This window comes from Cucurbita moschata, unplaced genomic scaffold (assembly GCF_002738365.1).
Source record: "Cucurbita moschata cultivar Rifu unplaced genomic scaffold, Cmos_1.0 Cmo_Scf00011, whole genome shotgun sequence".
Lineage (NCBI taxonomy): Eukaryota > Viridiplantae > Streptophyta > Magnoliopsida > Cucurbitales > Cucurbitaceae > Cucurbita > Cucurbita moschata.
In genome coordinates this window covers 4883885-4900142 of record NW_019268527.1, presented here as the reverse complement: position 1 = coordinate 4900142, position 16258 = coordinate 4883885, and the positions used below count along the sequence as shown (strand labels likewise).

At 36.9% G+C, this 16258-nt stretch overlaps 2 protein-coding genes across 2 annotated transcripts; both read right to left on the bottom strand.

Moving 5' to 3' along the window:
- Positions 1–58: 58 nt before the first annotated feature.
- On the bottom strand, positions 59–3602 carry LOC111449828. Its single transcript, XM_023089884.1, has 4 exons — positions 2995–3602; positions 2341–2748; positions 1921–2254; positions 59–1578 (listed from the first exon to the last, which is right to left on the bottom strand). Exons 1-4 carry the CDS (start codon positions 3527–3529, stop codon positions 66–68), a joined length of 2790 nt encoding a protein of 929 aa, XP_022945652.1. The 5' UTR covers positions 3530–3602; the 3' UTR covers positions 59–65.
- Positions 3603–13368: 9766 nt separating this feature from the next.
- Positions 13369–14932, bottom strand: LOC111449857 (transcription factor bHLH118). Its single transcript, XM_023089946.1, has 3 exons — positions 14493–14932; positions 13971–14303; positions 13369–13515 (listed from the first exon to the last, which is right to left on the bottom strand). The coding sequence occupies exons 1-3, from the start codon at positions 14808–14810 to the stop codon at positions 13429–13431; spliced, it is 738 nt and encodes a 245-aa protein (XP_022945714.1). The 5' UTR covers positions 14811–14932; the 3' UTR covers positions 13369–13428.
- Positions 14933–16258: the final 1326 nt, after the last annotated feature.

The following is a 16258-nucleotide window of genomic DNA, read 5'->3' as shown; positions in this document are numbered from 1 at the left end:
AAAAAAAAAAAAAAAAAAACAAAAAAGTTTCAAGCTTTTTCTTTAACAAACTCTCATCTCTACAGTCAAATCAACCCACCACCGGCTGCTCCGGTTGACGTTGACAGAGACGACTGAAGCTGCAGCAGGTGGTGGTAACAGTCGGCGGCGGTTGGCCGGTGCTCAGGGTTTTGATCCATACACCGGTTTTGAAGTTCATTCAACATCTTCGGAATCCCAATTAACCCACAAGTTTTAATCAAAAATCCCACTCCCCACATATCCACTTTCACCCCATGCAAACCCCTTTCCATTTCCGGCGCGTGCCTCCCACTCGCTGCCGTCGCTTCACCGTACGGGTAAATCTGCGGCGCTCCAACCGCCTCTTCAAACCCACAAAGAATCCACTCCCCGGTGGCTGTCTCATCGGCGTTTGTTTTTTTCATTACCTTTTCCCAACAAATATCTCTATGCATGAAACACAAATCGTGCAATGCCACAAGCGCTTTGGTCACGTTTTTGAGTGCCTCAATTAGTTGATCATAGCTTGTGGGCTTCAATCTGCAAACCCTTGGCTTAAAAACCAATGCCAAATCTTCTTCGGATGCTCCGAAGATGAATTCCGAATGTGGGATTCTTTGATCCAAGACATCATAAATCTCTTTCGCCGCCGTCCACTTCCTTCTACAAGAGAAAATTTTGGTCACCAAATTTGGTGTCATTTCCACCACAATTCCATTTCCCATATCAATTCTCTCAAAATCACTATAAATTGGCAATTTGTTGCATTGATCGGCTAACAATGATAAAACACCACCAATTCTATAACATGGGACCAACGCCTTCAATCTCTCACTAGGTGTTGATAAATCTAACGAATATAGATCAGTTCGGACGACTCGATTGTCTCGACCACGACTTAGTGAACAAAATGTTACCAAGAACCCTATAGTGTAGTAACCTAATAAATAAGGGATGTCTAAATAGGTCCAAAGTAGCTTCTCCACTATTGAATTAGAGGGGTCGAGATCTTGGTGACCATCTTTGATTTGATCAGTTTCTTCACCCCTCCATAAACAAAAATTTCTGATGAATCCCGTTAGATTTGGCCATTGATCTTGCAAACTATCAATGTTGGTGGATGAAGGTGAATTGGGTTTGCGGATTATTTGCATTTCCATGCAACAAAACTCGGAAACAAGGCGGTTGATGCAATCATCCCAAAGGCCTATGAATGAGTCTCGACTTGAAGGGGGTGTTGTAGTGCTAATACAAGGGTTGGTGCGTATGATAGGACATAAAATCTCGTAAATGAAGGATTTGCAATCTACCATTTCGGTTGTGGTTGTGAAGAACACCTCTTTCCCTTGTGGTAAGTATGCATATACATCCTTTCGAATTGGGAATCGAAGCTCTTCCGATGGCGGTTCTTGTATGTGCCATGAAAGCTCCGATAAGCTCGGAAGAGATAGCGGCGGGATTCGTAGACACCCGACATAGTATTCCGTTGAATCTTGATAATTCCACAAAGAACTTGCTGAACAAAAACCGATTAAGTCCCCTAAAGTTAGCCATAGTCCACGTCCATGAAGTATTGAGCTAATTACCAAATACTTGCCAAACCCACATCAACGATAGATTAAACTAGTTCAAGCCCACCGTTTTTTTTATTTTTTCTTCAAAGTTTTTAAAATATGTCTGCTAAAGAGAGGTTTCCACGCCCTTATAAAGAGTGTTTCGTTCTCCTCCCAACTAACGTGGGATCTTACAATATTTATATTGAAAATGAGTAGAAAGTTGGTGAACTTACGTCTCGAGGAGAGTTCGGTGGAGAGAAGAATTGGGAGTCTCTCATGAGGAACTGACATGAACACGATCAGCCAATGTTAGATCAATTAGAGAGATGATATGAAAAAGCAAAGAACAAAATGATTATGATGCGAACCAGTGGAAGTGGAGAATGGGGATTTTCTTCTGCCAAACACTTTGATTTGCTGTCCGGGAACGAATCTATCAACTGAGAGACCCTTAAGAGGGCCATCGTCATTACATTCCATAGTGCAAGCAACCATTGATTCATCAAAGAAAGTTAGCTCTTCAGCATTCAAAAAGCTACATCCTTCAACTCTAATCCTCCCTCCTCTCTGCTCTTCACTTCCTTCTTCACCCCACAAACTCACTGATTCCTCCCATACCATTCTTACTTTCCCAATTCGACGAACACTACTACAATCAACCGAAGAATAATCGACTCGAAACACTTGTTTTTCTCGACCTACACGATAAAGAATATGAACAAAAGATTAAATTCATTGTAGTTCATCAACTAAACATCTAAATTCACTCAATTGGATCACTTACTCAAAATTGGGAGGTGTTCTTCTGTAAAGGGAGGGGGTGGAGGGAGGGATCTAGTTAGAGGAAGAATTGGGGTAGGTTTAGTTCTCATTTTGGAACCCATAAATTGAGAAAGCTCTTCAAAAACTTGTTCATCAAAAGAGGCTGGAAGTCTATGGAGCTTACGCTCATAAGGTGAGAGACGAAAGTAGCTTTTTCCCATTAGTTGCTCTCTCTCTCCTCCTCTTTCCCATTCATAAACCTTTCTAAATTCACCCAACATGTTGTCCCACTTTGTCCCTGCCGTTTTAGCATCTCTATTAACACCATGTTTTTGGAGATACTCAGCCACTTCCCTATCTTTATCCGCCCTTGTTTTCCCACTTCCTCTTCCCCCTTGACCTCCCATAATGCCACCCTCATCCGATCCACCTGCAAAAATGGCAATCAAAATTTGATTATTGGAAGAAACGTTGATGACCCGTGTTGAATCTTCATAAAAATTGAAAAAGTTTGAAACTTTGGATGACCCATGTGTTGAATCTTCATAAAAATGAAAACTTTTGATGACCCATGTGTTGAATCTTGATAAAAATTGAAAAAGTTGGAAACTTGAGATGAATTGGATAGAAATTTTTTTAAAAAAAAGAACCTAATTTAACAGTTGTTTTGTGCGACCTTGATATTGGACCCTCCAAGCCCTAGCTAACCACAACATCTCATTAGGTTTCCAGACTGGGCTAACATACTTCCCCTTTCTGTATTGTGGCTGATTTTGAGATTCCCCTTCTCCTTTATTCCCCGTCGTCAACGGCAAAGGGGAATGAGAAGGAGATGATGTTGTATCCGACGACGACGCAGCGGCGGTTCCGGCCGGACGTTGTGACGGCGAGGGACTGGAGTCACTGCCTACAACGGCTATTTGCGGCTGAGATGATGATGGAGATGGCACAAGCTTCCATTGGCCCGCCGAGTATCTTGTCCGCTTTGGGTTCACAGCCTCGAACGGCGGAGTATTTCCAGTTCCAGTGGGAAGATAGAGAGGCGTAGAGATAAAAGGAGTGGAAGAGTCATGGTGGTGAAAGTGGCGGCGATGCAGGTGGCCGCCGCCGCCGCCGTTTGGAGGCCTTGTTTCTAAAGAATCATCTAGTGGGTGTTTAGGAGAAGGGGAATCATAGTCGTGTTGGTGAGAAGTTTCAGTGTTTTCAGGCATAGTCTAGAAATTATGGGGCCAAAAGGAAAAGAGAAAAAAATATAGTGTTTAGAGAAGAAGAAGAAGAAGAAGTAGCAGCAGCGTTGGAGTTGAGGGAGAAGGAGACTTCTATTTTTGCTATATTTTGGCCAAGTCCTAGAAATATTCATTATTAATGCGATGAGAGAGATAGAGAGGGCACCAAAAGGCATGCTAAATAAAAGCATGTAATAAGTAATAACCAAATCAAACCAAACACAAACTAATAAATGAATGGAAAAAAGTGTAAAAAAAAGGTAGAAAGAGAGCGTTGTTGGTGTATTTGTGGTGGGGGAAGTGGGATGAAGATAATTGTGAGATCCTACGTTGATTGTTAAAGAGAACGAAACACCTTTTATAAAAGTATAAAAAGCTCTCTCTAACATAGACGTTTTAAAAATCTTAAGGGAAAACTCGAAAATCAAAATGTAAAGAAGACAATATGTATTAGCGGTAAACTTAAACCGTTAAACTAATGGAATTGAAGGGAGAGAAGAAATAGGAGAGGGAGAGTTTGAAGTGTGTTATTGTAGTGTGCAAAGAGAGGAGAACCTAAAATCAGCGTAGAGTGAGGGAGTGTAAGTGGAAAGAGAGAGAGAGAGAGAGAAAGGGGTTAGCTTTTGTTTGGCAGCCTAAGGATGTGGACTGTTCGAATCGATGGGCTCTGCTCCAATGCCTTGCTCTTCGCACTCTTGGCTCTCTCTCCCTCTCTCTCCCTCTCTCTCCAAAAGTCAAATGGGGTTTGTATTTGGTAAGTACGTCTTTTATCACACCCTAACATCAACAAAATAGAGTAGCTATCATCAACTATTGTTACCAAGTCATGAGCTTTTCTAATGTTTCTTCAAAACACTAATTATTACTTGTTCATCTTTCTTAGTACATTGTCCTGTCTTTTTAGACCATTTTTTCAACTTTCATGTGAATTTCAATTTCAATTTCAAATTTTTTCTTATCGAGAATATGTATCTTAATAATAACGTTTTGTAATTGTTTTGTAAGATCGTTGTTTAATCTAGGAAGGTTTTTTTAAAGAAAAAAGTACCATATATTGTAATTAAGACAAACATGAAATTTGTTAGTGTAGTAAAGAAACATTAGTTTGTAAGTTTGAGATCCCACATCGGTTGGAAGCGGAACGAATCATTCTTTATAAGAGTGTGAAAACTTCTCTTTAACAGACGCGTTTTAAAAACTTTGAGAGAAGCCCATAAGAGAAAGCTCAAATAAAACAATATCTGCTAGTAGTGGGCATGAGCAGTTAAATCAAACTAAATGATGCGGGTCTCTAATGAATGAGAAATGTAGGTTTCAAAAAAGAAAATATGGTAATGAGAGTAAGTGGAGTTGGACGAACTACTTTTCACGATCTCATTCATACTTTGAGGAGTGAGTTATTGTTTTGATCGAGGGTTAAGTTAGTGTACCTTCAAAAGCTGTTAAGTACTCAATGAGGTAGAAATCAAATATGTCAGATCCAAAATACACGATTAAATAGATACATGTAATAAACCTGAAGCATTTGAGGGTACCAAAAGACTTATGAATAGTTCGCAACAAAACACGAGAGTTGTGTTCATTACAAGATTTATCCTATCATCGTATTGTACAAGCTAATGATAACCCTACATCACTTATATTAACAAAGTCACAAGAGCTTATGTAATCAAAATAAATAATATCATATCATTGTTAAGATTTGTTGTTCCACCAACATTTATTCGTTTGATAACTTTTATGCACTAATTTCTACTGCATAAACACATGGAAGGTTAACTACTTGGAGCTTAGCTTATTAGTGAATGAGAGCCAATAATTACTAGAAACCCAACAAATAAAAGTACAAAAAAATGTCACCTTTGTTCAAGCTTCCCACGCTCTCCCTGAGTTTGCAACCACTAGGAGCTCATTGCTCTATATATGAGCCAATTTGCGTCCTGTTGCGTTCCAGCACATGTCAAGGCAGTGTGTTTCAAAGTCGATTCTTGTTCATGCGCCTCAACCTGCAAAAACAGCGCTACCCCATCATGCTCTACCGCACCAAAGCCTATTTCCATTTGGCTAACTTTCTTAACATGCTCAACTTGCACTGTCTATGAAGATATAATGGAGAGTAAGGTTTTGCATACTCAAAAGCTCAATGATTCAAGATCTGTTTCACCACTTTGTGTCGAGTTGCATAAATTTTATCACTAAAACAGGAAAACAATTAAGATCATGTGGAAGTTCATATTTTTCAAAGAGGGGTTTGATGAGCTCATAAGTTTATGGTACTCTTTGGTGGGCAGTATGAGGACTGTTTTGTGTAGTTTCCTAATGGGTGTTATGCCTGCGTTTGAAACCATTCCTCATGAGATGTTGTTTTCAAAGCTTTTGGCCCACAAGTCCATGTCCTTCCATATAACAAAAGAATAACGTCCCTTCTTTTATACCTTTTTTCTCCATTTCATTTTATGGACCATCACTTCCTTACAACACTACAAAAGGTTTATCTTCAGATCGTATATGGCTATCATAAGAGCTACACGAGTTTCTTTCTTTCTTAGAAGTGAGTCTGAATGGGAGCAATCAACAAACTGCATCTTCCTTTTTCGATAGTTCAATCTTAAGATCTCCAAAATTAAGCGTGTTTTACTTGGAGCATTTCTATATTAGATGATCTCCCGAAATTCTTCTTAAAAAAACATGTGAGTGAAAATAAAGTATGTTGAAATGACATGTATTGATCTATGAGAATAGAATTTCCTCTTAAAAGCTATGAGTAAGTTAGCTAATCATGTCTCGAGTGATGAGAATGATGAAAGGAAATATCAAAACTATCATATGTCAAATTAAGATTCTAAATCCTCGGCATGAGTCGTTACCCTATTACATATACAAATTCCAAATCTTGACCTGAATTCTAAACGTGTAAATCGTGACACCATCATCTATAACTAGAAGTTCCAATTCACCCTTGGCTTCTTCCAACTCTTACCCTTCACAGATTGCAACCATTGAAACTAAATCTAATAATATAATTGAAATAATATCAATTATTAAGTTTAATTCAATGGGAAAAGTTGAATGTACTGTTCACATTATTTAAAGCCGAACATAAGATAATTGTTATCAAATTGCACGATTACAACCCCAAAGTAATTAAGTTCTCTTTATATTAATTAACACTTATGTGCGCTTTAACTACCTTCTCCTGCATTATCCACACCATTTAATTTCACTCACTTTTTTGAGTTCTTGGTTATTACTTGTTATTTTGGTTGCTAATATTTTAAATTTCAATGATTTTATGAGTTATGATGATTTTCCACACATGGGCAATGGACCCCCTAACTTCTCACCATTCTATATTTTGTTTAATTATTGGAAAAGACTTGAAAAAAAATCAATAATGGACTTGAATCATTGACAAAATCATACAAATGTCCATTGGTTCACTCTGTGAAAGGTCAAGAGTTCAAGTGAACCATCAGATTCTCTGTGAAATTTCACATCAGTTTGAAAGAGAAACGAAACATTTCTTATAAGAGTGAAAATCACTCCAACGCAGACGCATTTTAAAATTGTGAGACCGATGAGTCAAATTAAAAACTATTTACTAGTAATGAACTTAGATGGTTACAAATAATATCAGAGTCAGATATCGAGTGGTGTGTCAGTGAGTGAGGCCAGTGAGCCCTCAAGAAGTAAATTGTGAAATCTTACATGAGTTGTGAGATCTTATAAGTAATGGACCAGAGTGGACAAATTCTCATTCATTTCAGTTATATCCTTTCCACCTACTCAGTCTATCCTTAGAAAACCCTCACTTGAGATTGGCAACGCCAATAGCAGCCCCACGCAACCGCCTACAACATGTTGCACCTCGTCGCCTCTATTTTTCTCAATTAACCAACGCTTTTCAATGAAGCTCTAGACTCCAAATGAGTTTTAGAGAATGAATTGTTAGTTATATTAACATGTCCAAGTGAAGGTGTAAGGGAAGCATTCAGGTTCCAGGTACCAGCACTAAATAGCACAAACCGACACATAAAAAACGTCAAACATCTGAATATACAAAGAGAGTGATAAAAGTAGTAAAAATTTAAGATGAATCCAAAGCCGCTGCACACAGGCAGTATGAGTACTAAACGTGAGCCTTGGAATTTGATATACCGCTAAGTTTTTGTGTGATTGCGTGCAAATAAAGCTGCAGCAGTGAAGATGGACCATTCATATAAATGCCCTCCCTTTTCTCTCTCTCTCAAACCCTAAACCCTCGTTGCAATCACCCACAACTTTAGGCCGGCTGCCCTTAACCCTAAACCCTAAAACCTCTTATATTTTAATGTGCAAAATATTTATGTTATTCATCCACATGCACTGACACCCATCAGGGTTTCTTCATATTTTGAATACAATACATGCATGCCGTATTTGGCTCCCTTATTGGTACCATTTTGCTCTGCTTTTTAACTACAACAATTGTACTTTTGGGATCTGGGAACAAACCCCCTTAAAACTGCTTTAATTTTGCCTCTTACCCTCTTCATTTATCTAAGCATTGCTTTCCTTTGCTTTGGAATTGAATTGGTTCCCATAAAAGCAACGCAATTTAAACCCCACCAATGCCTCATGCCTTCTTCTTTTTACTCTTCTTTTCCTCCCATGCCCTACAAAAGCTAAACCAAAATCTCCTTTTCCTTGCTTTATCTTATAAGTTTTTTTCTTTTTGAGAATTTTAGTTTTGATGCTCAAGAAGTACTTAGGAGGATTGAAAATTATTACTTATATAAATATAATACGCTTCTTTGTCGATAACTCAATTTTAGAGACTTTAAAGTTAGGCGTGCTTAGCTTAAAACAATTCCTTGGATGTTATAAGGTGGTGAGAAGAGAATGTTAAGGATTGTTGGAGTGTCACGTTAGCTAACTAAGAGGAAGATCATGAGTATATAAGTGAGGAACACTATCTCTATTAGTATGATATCTTTTAGGAAAATCAAGAGGAAACCCATGAGAGCTTAGGTTCAAAGTGGACAATATCAAACAAATACGAGTGTGGAGGTTTGATGTTTTTCTAATATGGTATTAGAGACATGTCTTTACTTGGTCATGTTAATAGAATCGTTGGAAAAAAAAAAAAGTTGTGAGCTTAAAGGTAGTCATAGTGACTCAAATGTCTAAAAATACATGTACTTAGTTCAAAAGTTCCATAGAAGAAAGTCGAGCTTTTATAACAACTCAAGCCCACCGTCAGTAGATATTGTCATTTTTGGGCTTCCCCTTTCGAGTTTCCCCTCAAGGTTTTTAAAACGTGTTTGCTAGAGAGAGGTTTTCACACCCTTATGAAAGAAGGATGTTTCGTTTCCTTCTCCAACCGAAGTGAGATCTCACAATACACCTCCCTTCGGGAACAGCGTCCTCGCCGACACTTGTTCCTCTCTTCAATCAATGTAGAATCTCACAATGTCTTGATGGGATCATTTACCCTTTACTTTTTTATGTTTTCTAAATCTACATTAACATAAATTTCAAAAGAAATAAAGAGAACAAAAAGCAAGAAACAATTCATTAATTTGTGCTAATATGTTATGTCTCAAACCTGCATGTGATGCATGCTTATTTAAATTCAGCATTTACATGAATTTGAAGGTGAAATTAGATGTTAATTAAAGTTAATAATGAGAAAGTAGATTATGTAATAAATAATCCACAACTCCCCAAGCTCTCTTTAATGTTATAAAATGGTTATGACCACAAAGACGGCTGTGAGTGGATATATTAATTAATAACATCAATTCAACCCTCCATCTACCTTCCTTTTAAGATCATAATTTAATGCCAAATTAATTTTTCAATTATTAAACTTACCACTTTGATCTCATCATTTAATACTTTTCAGAACAAATAAAATAATACTTCATTTGAATTACAACCCCGATGGATAGGGAGAAGCTAATTGATTATGGTAACCCTAAACCCAATGGATTGGCCCTTCCTTCTTAGCCCAATATTCAGATCTTCACTTTAAATTTGGGCTGCAACTTTTGTTTTATCAACCCTCAAACAATTCATCACATAGATATGATAATCTCCTAGAGATTTTCCATTTTGTTTGAGGTCCGGCTTTGTAGGTCATGTTAAAGTGTTTGGTGTCTATTTTGGTCTCCGTCTCACGGTTTTAAAACGTGTCTAATGGGGAGATAGTCTAACCCTATTCTGACCCGTGTCTAGAACCGTTCGTCTCTTTGACTCTTGTGCTTAAATGAGAGACCCCATCGGAAATGAGCTTTGCAAAACCAAAATCAGAAACTTTTGTTTCGATCTCTGTGTATTATATGAAGTTTAGTGGATATTTACTAAGTCATGGATGTGATGAGAATCTAGAAGTACTCTATCTATTTTCTTTTTCTTTTTCAGGTATTCACAGATTATTGGTCGAGGTGGATGAGCGTTTTAGAGATGTGCAGTAATAGAGGAGATCGTTCCAGATCGTCAATCAGTCTTTTGTATTTCGTTTTACAATTGTATCTCAAACCCATTTTCTCTTTTGTAATAAATTCAAATGGTTCGTCTTATAATTAAATTTTATTTTATATTTAATTTTGACAAAGATGAGAAAACCATAAGAAACCCAACTTATTTGAACAATCTGATACCCAATATCACACTGAATTAGGGCATCCTTGCACTGAAAGGATCATGAAACACCATCTAATCAAGCAAAGAAGCTCCCAAATCCGTGTAATAAAGCAAGCAAAAGTTATGCATAGCTAGCTGGTATGGTTTCTTTTTGTATATCTATCTTATATAATATTATGTATACTTTGAATGTGTTTGAGCTCACCAACTCTCTGGGTCCTATCTCAGATCTTCTAGCTCATCAACTCTTTGGTGCAGTTCATGAAGATCACTCCTTGAATGGAGGCATAATATTAAAAGGCAAAATTTGGTGGGCACTATTGTAGTGCTGCAGTTGGTAATGTATTTTGAGGGTCAAAAGCTGGTTGTGGCACCAAACAGTATCAAACATCATATCTCCCCAAGATAGGGTATCCTTTTTTCTATGTCCACTCTGATTTTATTTGGTGAGCTACCACGGATAGGCTATTACACTATACTATTCGTCTAATAATCTATGATTTAAAATTTAAATTTGACACCTAATAATTTCGACATTCTTATTAATTTATTGAGATATGATCATATTACATGTTTATTTTGAACTATTTCTAAGAGTGGAGACAATCTCCACGCACTAACATGAGTTTTAGGATGTTTCTATGAGATCATCTAACATATAAGATTGTTTCAAGTCAAGCACATTTAATTTTGAAGTTGCTATGTGACACTCGAGTAAAGGAGGGGTACATGCATGAAATAAGACCACATCTGAATGAGAGCGACCATGGGGATAGGATGGCTAATAAATACTTAAATGAAATGAAAGTTACTACCTATACCAATAAAATGTACTGTTTTTTTTCAATGGCTCAATCATAAGAACTTCATGGTTAAGAGTGCTTTGTTTGAAGAAATTTTATATTAGGTGATCGTTTAAGAATTTTCATAGAATGTAGGTGAGTTAGGACAAAATATCATGATAGGACCTATGTTGGCCTGTGAGGATAGTTTTCACTCTTAAAAGCGAGAAGTAGATAACATATCATGTTGCATGGGATGCAAGAAAACGCTAGGGACATTAGATGTTGAATTCTATTTCGAATCCTGAGCATGAGTCGTTACATTTTATACGCCATACCATGTAAGATTCAGTTGCCATCCCCTCCGAGCTCTCTCTCATTAATTTTTTTATCTCTCACGCGCACACCTCTCCCCCTCTCTTCTTCACTCCCGTCACTCTCTCTCATACCCCATGTAGCATCCTTCGATCGCACCTCCTTTGATGTTCGATTCCAACACCGCTCATGTCAATCATCATCAACAAGTCCCTCTCACTCGACCTAAATATTAAAAAATAAAAACTATCTTTAAGAAGATCGAACCATCCAGTTAACATATGCTATAAATGGGGACATAATCAAGTGTATACATATCTCCTTGGGGGAAGCATTGACATTATTTTATGTTTCTAACACAAAGTGCTTGCAATTATAGAGTATAAAACCATTGAACCAACAAACATTGGACCACTTTATGAACATGGTCACTAAAAAGCAAGCTCGCAAGAAATTGGGCATTTTGCTTCACTCTCATTTTGTAAACAAACCAATAGAAACATTGCAAAAATAAAGGCATTTCTACAAAAGTTGCTCCTTTTTATCATTATTTTAGTGCTCCTTTGATACTTTGAACAACAACAACCCTACTTTCTTTTTATATTTCTAAGTGGGTATATCATAAACTTACCCTGTGATACTCAATCCATGACCCAAACAACAGCTCCACATTGAGATCATAGCACCTTGCAAACCCTGTAAAACACATAATATTGACTTCTGCCTTTCCATCCAATCATTGAGTGTCAAATTGAAGCAACCTTTTACCTTGTTCTTAGTATATAAATATGGCTGTCCAACAATATTTTTCCTCAATATATGGAAAAGGAAAAGATCACATGTTGATTTGCACAACCTCATCAATGTCATTACTCCACTTTTATGTATGAAACTTTTACTTTATAATAAACTATTTTGTAGAAATGAATTATTTTCTACCAACAACTAATCATGAGTTTATGTCGTACTCAATTAATCTCAGTCCTAATCCACAGCTAGCAAATATTGTACGCTTTGACCTATTATTATCACTACCAGTCTCACTGTTTCAAAATATGTCTGTTGGGGAGAGATTTCAACGCTCTTATAAAAAATGATTCATTACCCTCTTCAATTGAGATGAGATCTCACATTAAGTCGATGTTTATTTCGACCATCAATTTTTATATCCCTTCCTAACCCTGAAAACGTTGATTACACAAAATGAGTATCACTCTGGTCTCTCTAGTGAGCATTATGGGAGCTGTTATGGATAATATGAATAGAATGGATGTCAGCTAATTGGCAGACAAAACATCCTGACCAGGATTTGGATGGTTGAGTTGGCATCTTTTAAGTATAAACCCCATTTGTGGTTACAAAATAATGATAAAAGGAACAAGAAGCAACACCCCAATCATGAGAACCTAATTTCTAGACTTTTAATTCCAAAATTAAAATATTATCATTTATTCTTGATGCAAATATGAAATGAAAACTAAAAAAACACACACAAAGAAGCTAGCCACCATTAGATATATATCAATAGGTTAACAATCTCCGTTCTTATTAAAAAAAAAAAAACATAGTTCAGTCGTACTTAACATGTATTATATATATATAACGGTATGAACACAAAAACGTTCATAGTTTCTTACCTAAATACAACATTTGTATAGACAAGACAGAAGTTCATCATTAACCAAGTATACGAACAATAGAGTAGAGCTCTTCAGCTAGAAAAATAGAACAATAATCTTCAAAACAGAAAAAAATAATGCTCATATTTAAAACAATAATTGCACCATAGGCTAATTCATATGTAAGTCCTACCTATGATGCATGTACTTCATGTTAGAGCGATAGGAATGATTCCGAGATCGATATGCATCTATTTAAACACGCTCGAACGACTTCTTTTCTACGGATATCAGGTTTGGCACTGATTTCCGCTGATTCATAAACTTATAAAACCCATTATTCTGTGGACATGCATGAATTAAAATTGAAAAATATGGTTTCAATGTACTTATATTAGAAAGTTTAGAAGGCAAAAGAACAGCTAGGTTTGAAATAGAAGCCAGATTCTTATATGGTACAAAGGAAAGTTATTCTCAAAAAAAAAAAAAAAAAAAAGGAAAAAGTAAAGGCTAATTAATCATAGACAACAAGTAATTAATGTTAATCTGTTACTTGTTTCAGCTGTGGCACTGCTTCTGTAAGCTTCTTTCCAAGCTGACTGAGATCAAGGGTGGTTGAATCACTAACCTGCATGTTCGAAATTTGTAAAGCCAAATCCATTTGAACGAACGATACCAGTCGAGTTCGATAATCATTTTGATTTTGATTTCTGTTCTTACGAATTAAGCTTTCATGCTTGAACGTATTCGTTTCAAAAACAAGTTTAAAATTTTAAAAGTCTCATAGCTTCTAGCGGTGGGTTTGGACAGTTACAAATGATACGAGAGCCAGACACTGGTCAGCTGGTCTCCCAAAAGGAGTAGATTGTGAGATCCCTCATTAGTTGGAGAGGGGAACGAAACACCCTTTATAAGGGTGCAAAAATCTCTCCTAACAGAGTGTTCTAAAACATCCCCTAAAGCTTGGACGGTTACAAGAACTAAAAGTATTATGCATAGAAAATGATAGACACATCCAAAGAAACAAAATTGTTATGAAACGAGACTCTCGAGAATAAACGAATGAACGAGCAATAGTCTTACCTCCATTTGAATGGTGTGTATTGATTTGTTGTTCATCGTGGTCGAACCACAGCGGACGACATCCAACCCTTGATCAACAATTACTTTCAAGATTCTTGAAAGGGGAAATCCATGGAAATCATTTGTTATGATCAAGATTTCAAGTCCTCCATCAAAGGAGCTAACTTTGAAGCTGCAAATTGGAGTCTGTCCTCTTGATATCTCTAAGTCATTTGAACTATTATACAGCTTCTTCAATTCATCTCTTTTCGCTTCAAACTCTTTGATTTTCTTCTTCTGATACTTTATATAATTCACCGCCCCATTCATTTGATCCGATATCGCCCTTTTCCCCTGAAATCAACACCAAAAAAAAAACCCTTTTAGAAACTCCAAGAACAACACCAAAAAGCTACGATTTTTAGTGATGAAAACAAAAATTCATCAAAAGGGTTGCTTAATTTTGGGATAAAACAACCGGATCTAAGTGGGTTCATAAAAAATCACAAAAAAAAAAAAGAAAAAAAAATTGACAGCAATAACCTTGATAAATTCAAGAGGAAGTAGGGTTCTTAGAGACATATAAAGAGCACCCATTTCTTGTCTTCTTTGCCTCTCCCTTTCTCTATGCATCAACTTGATTTGATGATCTTGATCCGAAACACCATGATCCAAATTCTGAAGCAGCTTCCTTCTTCCACGAGTTCCCAAATTGTTGACACCATTATTGTTGTTGTTACTATCATCATGAGCTTCCACTGAAACTTGAGGCCCAAAGATGAGATCTTCAGGGATTATGTGTTGGTGAGGATTAAACGAAATCTGGAAGCACTTGTCTTCGCATTTCTGTAAAGGGAACATTATATAGCTGGTTGACAACTCTGAAATTATGTGAAGAACAAAGAAGATGCGTTTGTTAGGGCAATATCTTGCAAGAATTTTGAAAGGGTTTGGAGTTGAGAAGGCCAAGATTCCATTCAAAATCCTTCACAGACAAGATTAGCTGGGGAATGACTCACCGCCCACACATGCATTATAATAATTTCTCTTTCTCTCTCTTCTGTTTTTTTTTTTTTTTTTTTAAAGGACATTAATTAAATATGTAACTTAGAGAAATAATGATTGAATGTTCAAACCCAACAACTGACATTTTTGTCTTTGGTAGACCACAGCTCTTCGGATAATTTCATGATTTGATCCTAAGGTGATCTTTGTCCCAACAAACCCTAATTTGTAGATATGGTTGTTGAAAGAACAAAAAAACAAATAGTGGCTCAAAATTAGAGGATTTGGGGCTTAATTTAATTGATTTTCTTATTAATTTAGGATTTGAAGGTTAATGATGGTTAGGAATCATGTCCATCGACTATGCCTTTCGGCCTGATCTTAGGCCCTGACTTACCCTCCATGGACGAACCTTGTGGAGGAACCTTTAGGTTTTCGGGGCATTGGATTCTCACCAATGTTTGCGTTACTCAAGCCGACATTCTCGCTTCCGCTTTGTCCACCACTGCTCACACAGGTGCTTCCCTCTAAGGCGGAACGCTCCCCTACCAATGCATTTTTACATCCCATAGCTTCGGCAGATCGTTTAGCTCCGCTCATCTTCGACGCGAGAGCGCTCAATCAGTGAGCTATTATGCACTCTTTTAAGAGTGGCTGCTTCTAGGCAAACCTCCTGGCTATCTCTGCACCCCTACCTTCTTTATCATTGAGCGGTCATTTAGGGGCCTTAGTTGGTGATCTGGGCTATTTCCCTCTCGACGATGAAACTTATCCCCCATCGTCTCACTGGCCGACCTTGACCCCTGTTATTTTGATATCATATCTAGTATTCAGAGTTTGCCTCGATTTGGTGACTCTCCATTGATATTGTTCACTTTGAGCATCAGCTCTCATGATTTTGCTTTGGGCTTTTTCAAAAGGTTCGTACCAATGGAGATTTTATTTCTTATAGACCAAGGTGAGACTCTGCACTCAATAATCCTCAACAATAATTGTATTTCTTTGTATTCTTGGTATGATAAATGGGTTCGTTCTTTTAGAACATTATTATAACTATGACTATAGTACTTTGAATTAAGTTGTGGAAAAATAATCCATAATAAGATATAAGTAAGGCTATCATTTGGGTAGCTTTTCATATCATTGATTTGAAAATGATGTGTAATTTCCCATAATCATATTCAAAACGTTGCTCAATACTCATTCTAATTTGCTCACCATAATTGAGGTTTGACTTAATATAGCCTTGGGACATTATTTGTTATTATCTTACCCCATGTGTCGAAAATGAATAATATTTTATT

Bases quoted from the DNA above. Each gene is read 5' to 3' on its own strand.
- LOC111449828 (XM_023089884.1), bottom strand. From the start codon at position 3,529: ATGCCTGAAAACACTGAAACTTCTCACCAACACGACTATGATTCCCCT. The intron at 2,749-2,994 runs GTCGCACAAAAC...CCATTTTTGCAG, and splicing joins TTGGAGGGTCCAATATCAAG to GTGGATCGGATGAGGGTGGC. The intron at 2,255-2,340 runs GTAAGTGATCCA...TTTATCGTGTAG, and splicing joins AGAACACCTCCCAATTTTGA to GTCGAGAAAAACAAGTGTTT.
- LOC111449857 (XM_023089946.1), bottom strand. From the start codon at position 14,810: ATGTTCCCTTTACAGAAATGCGAAGACAAGTGCTTCCAGATTTCGTTT. The intron at 14,304-14,492 runs GTTATTGCTGTC...TGTTGATTTCAG, and splicing joins TTCCTCTTGAATTTATCAAG to GGGAAAAGGGCGATATCGGA. The intron at 13,516-13,970 runs GTAAGACTATTG...TCGAACATGCAG, and splicing joins TACACACCATTCAAATGGAG to GTTAGTGATTCAACCACCCT.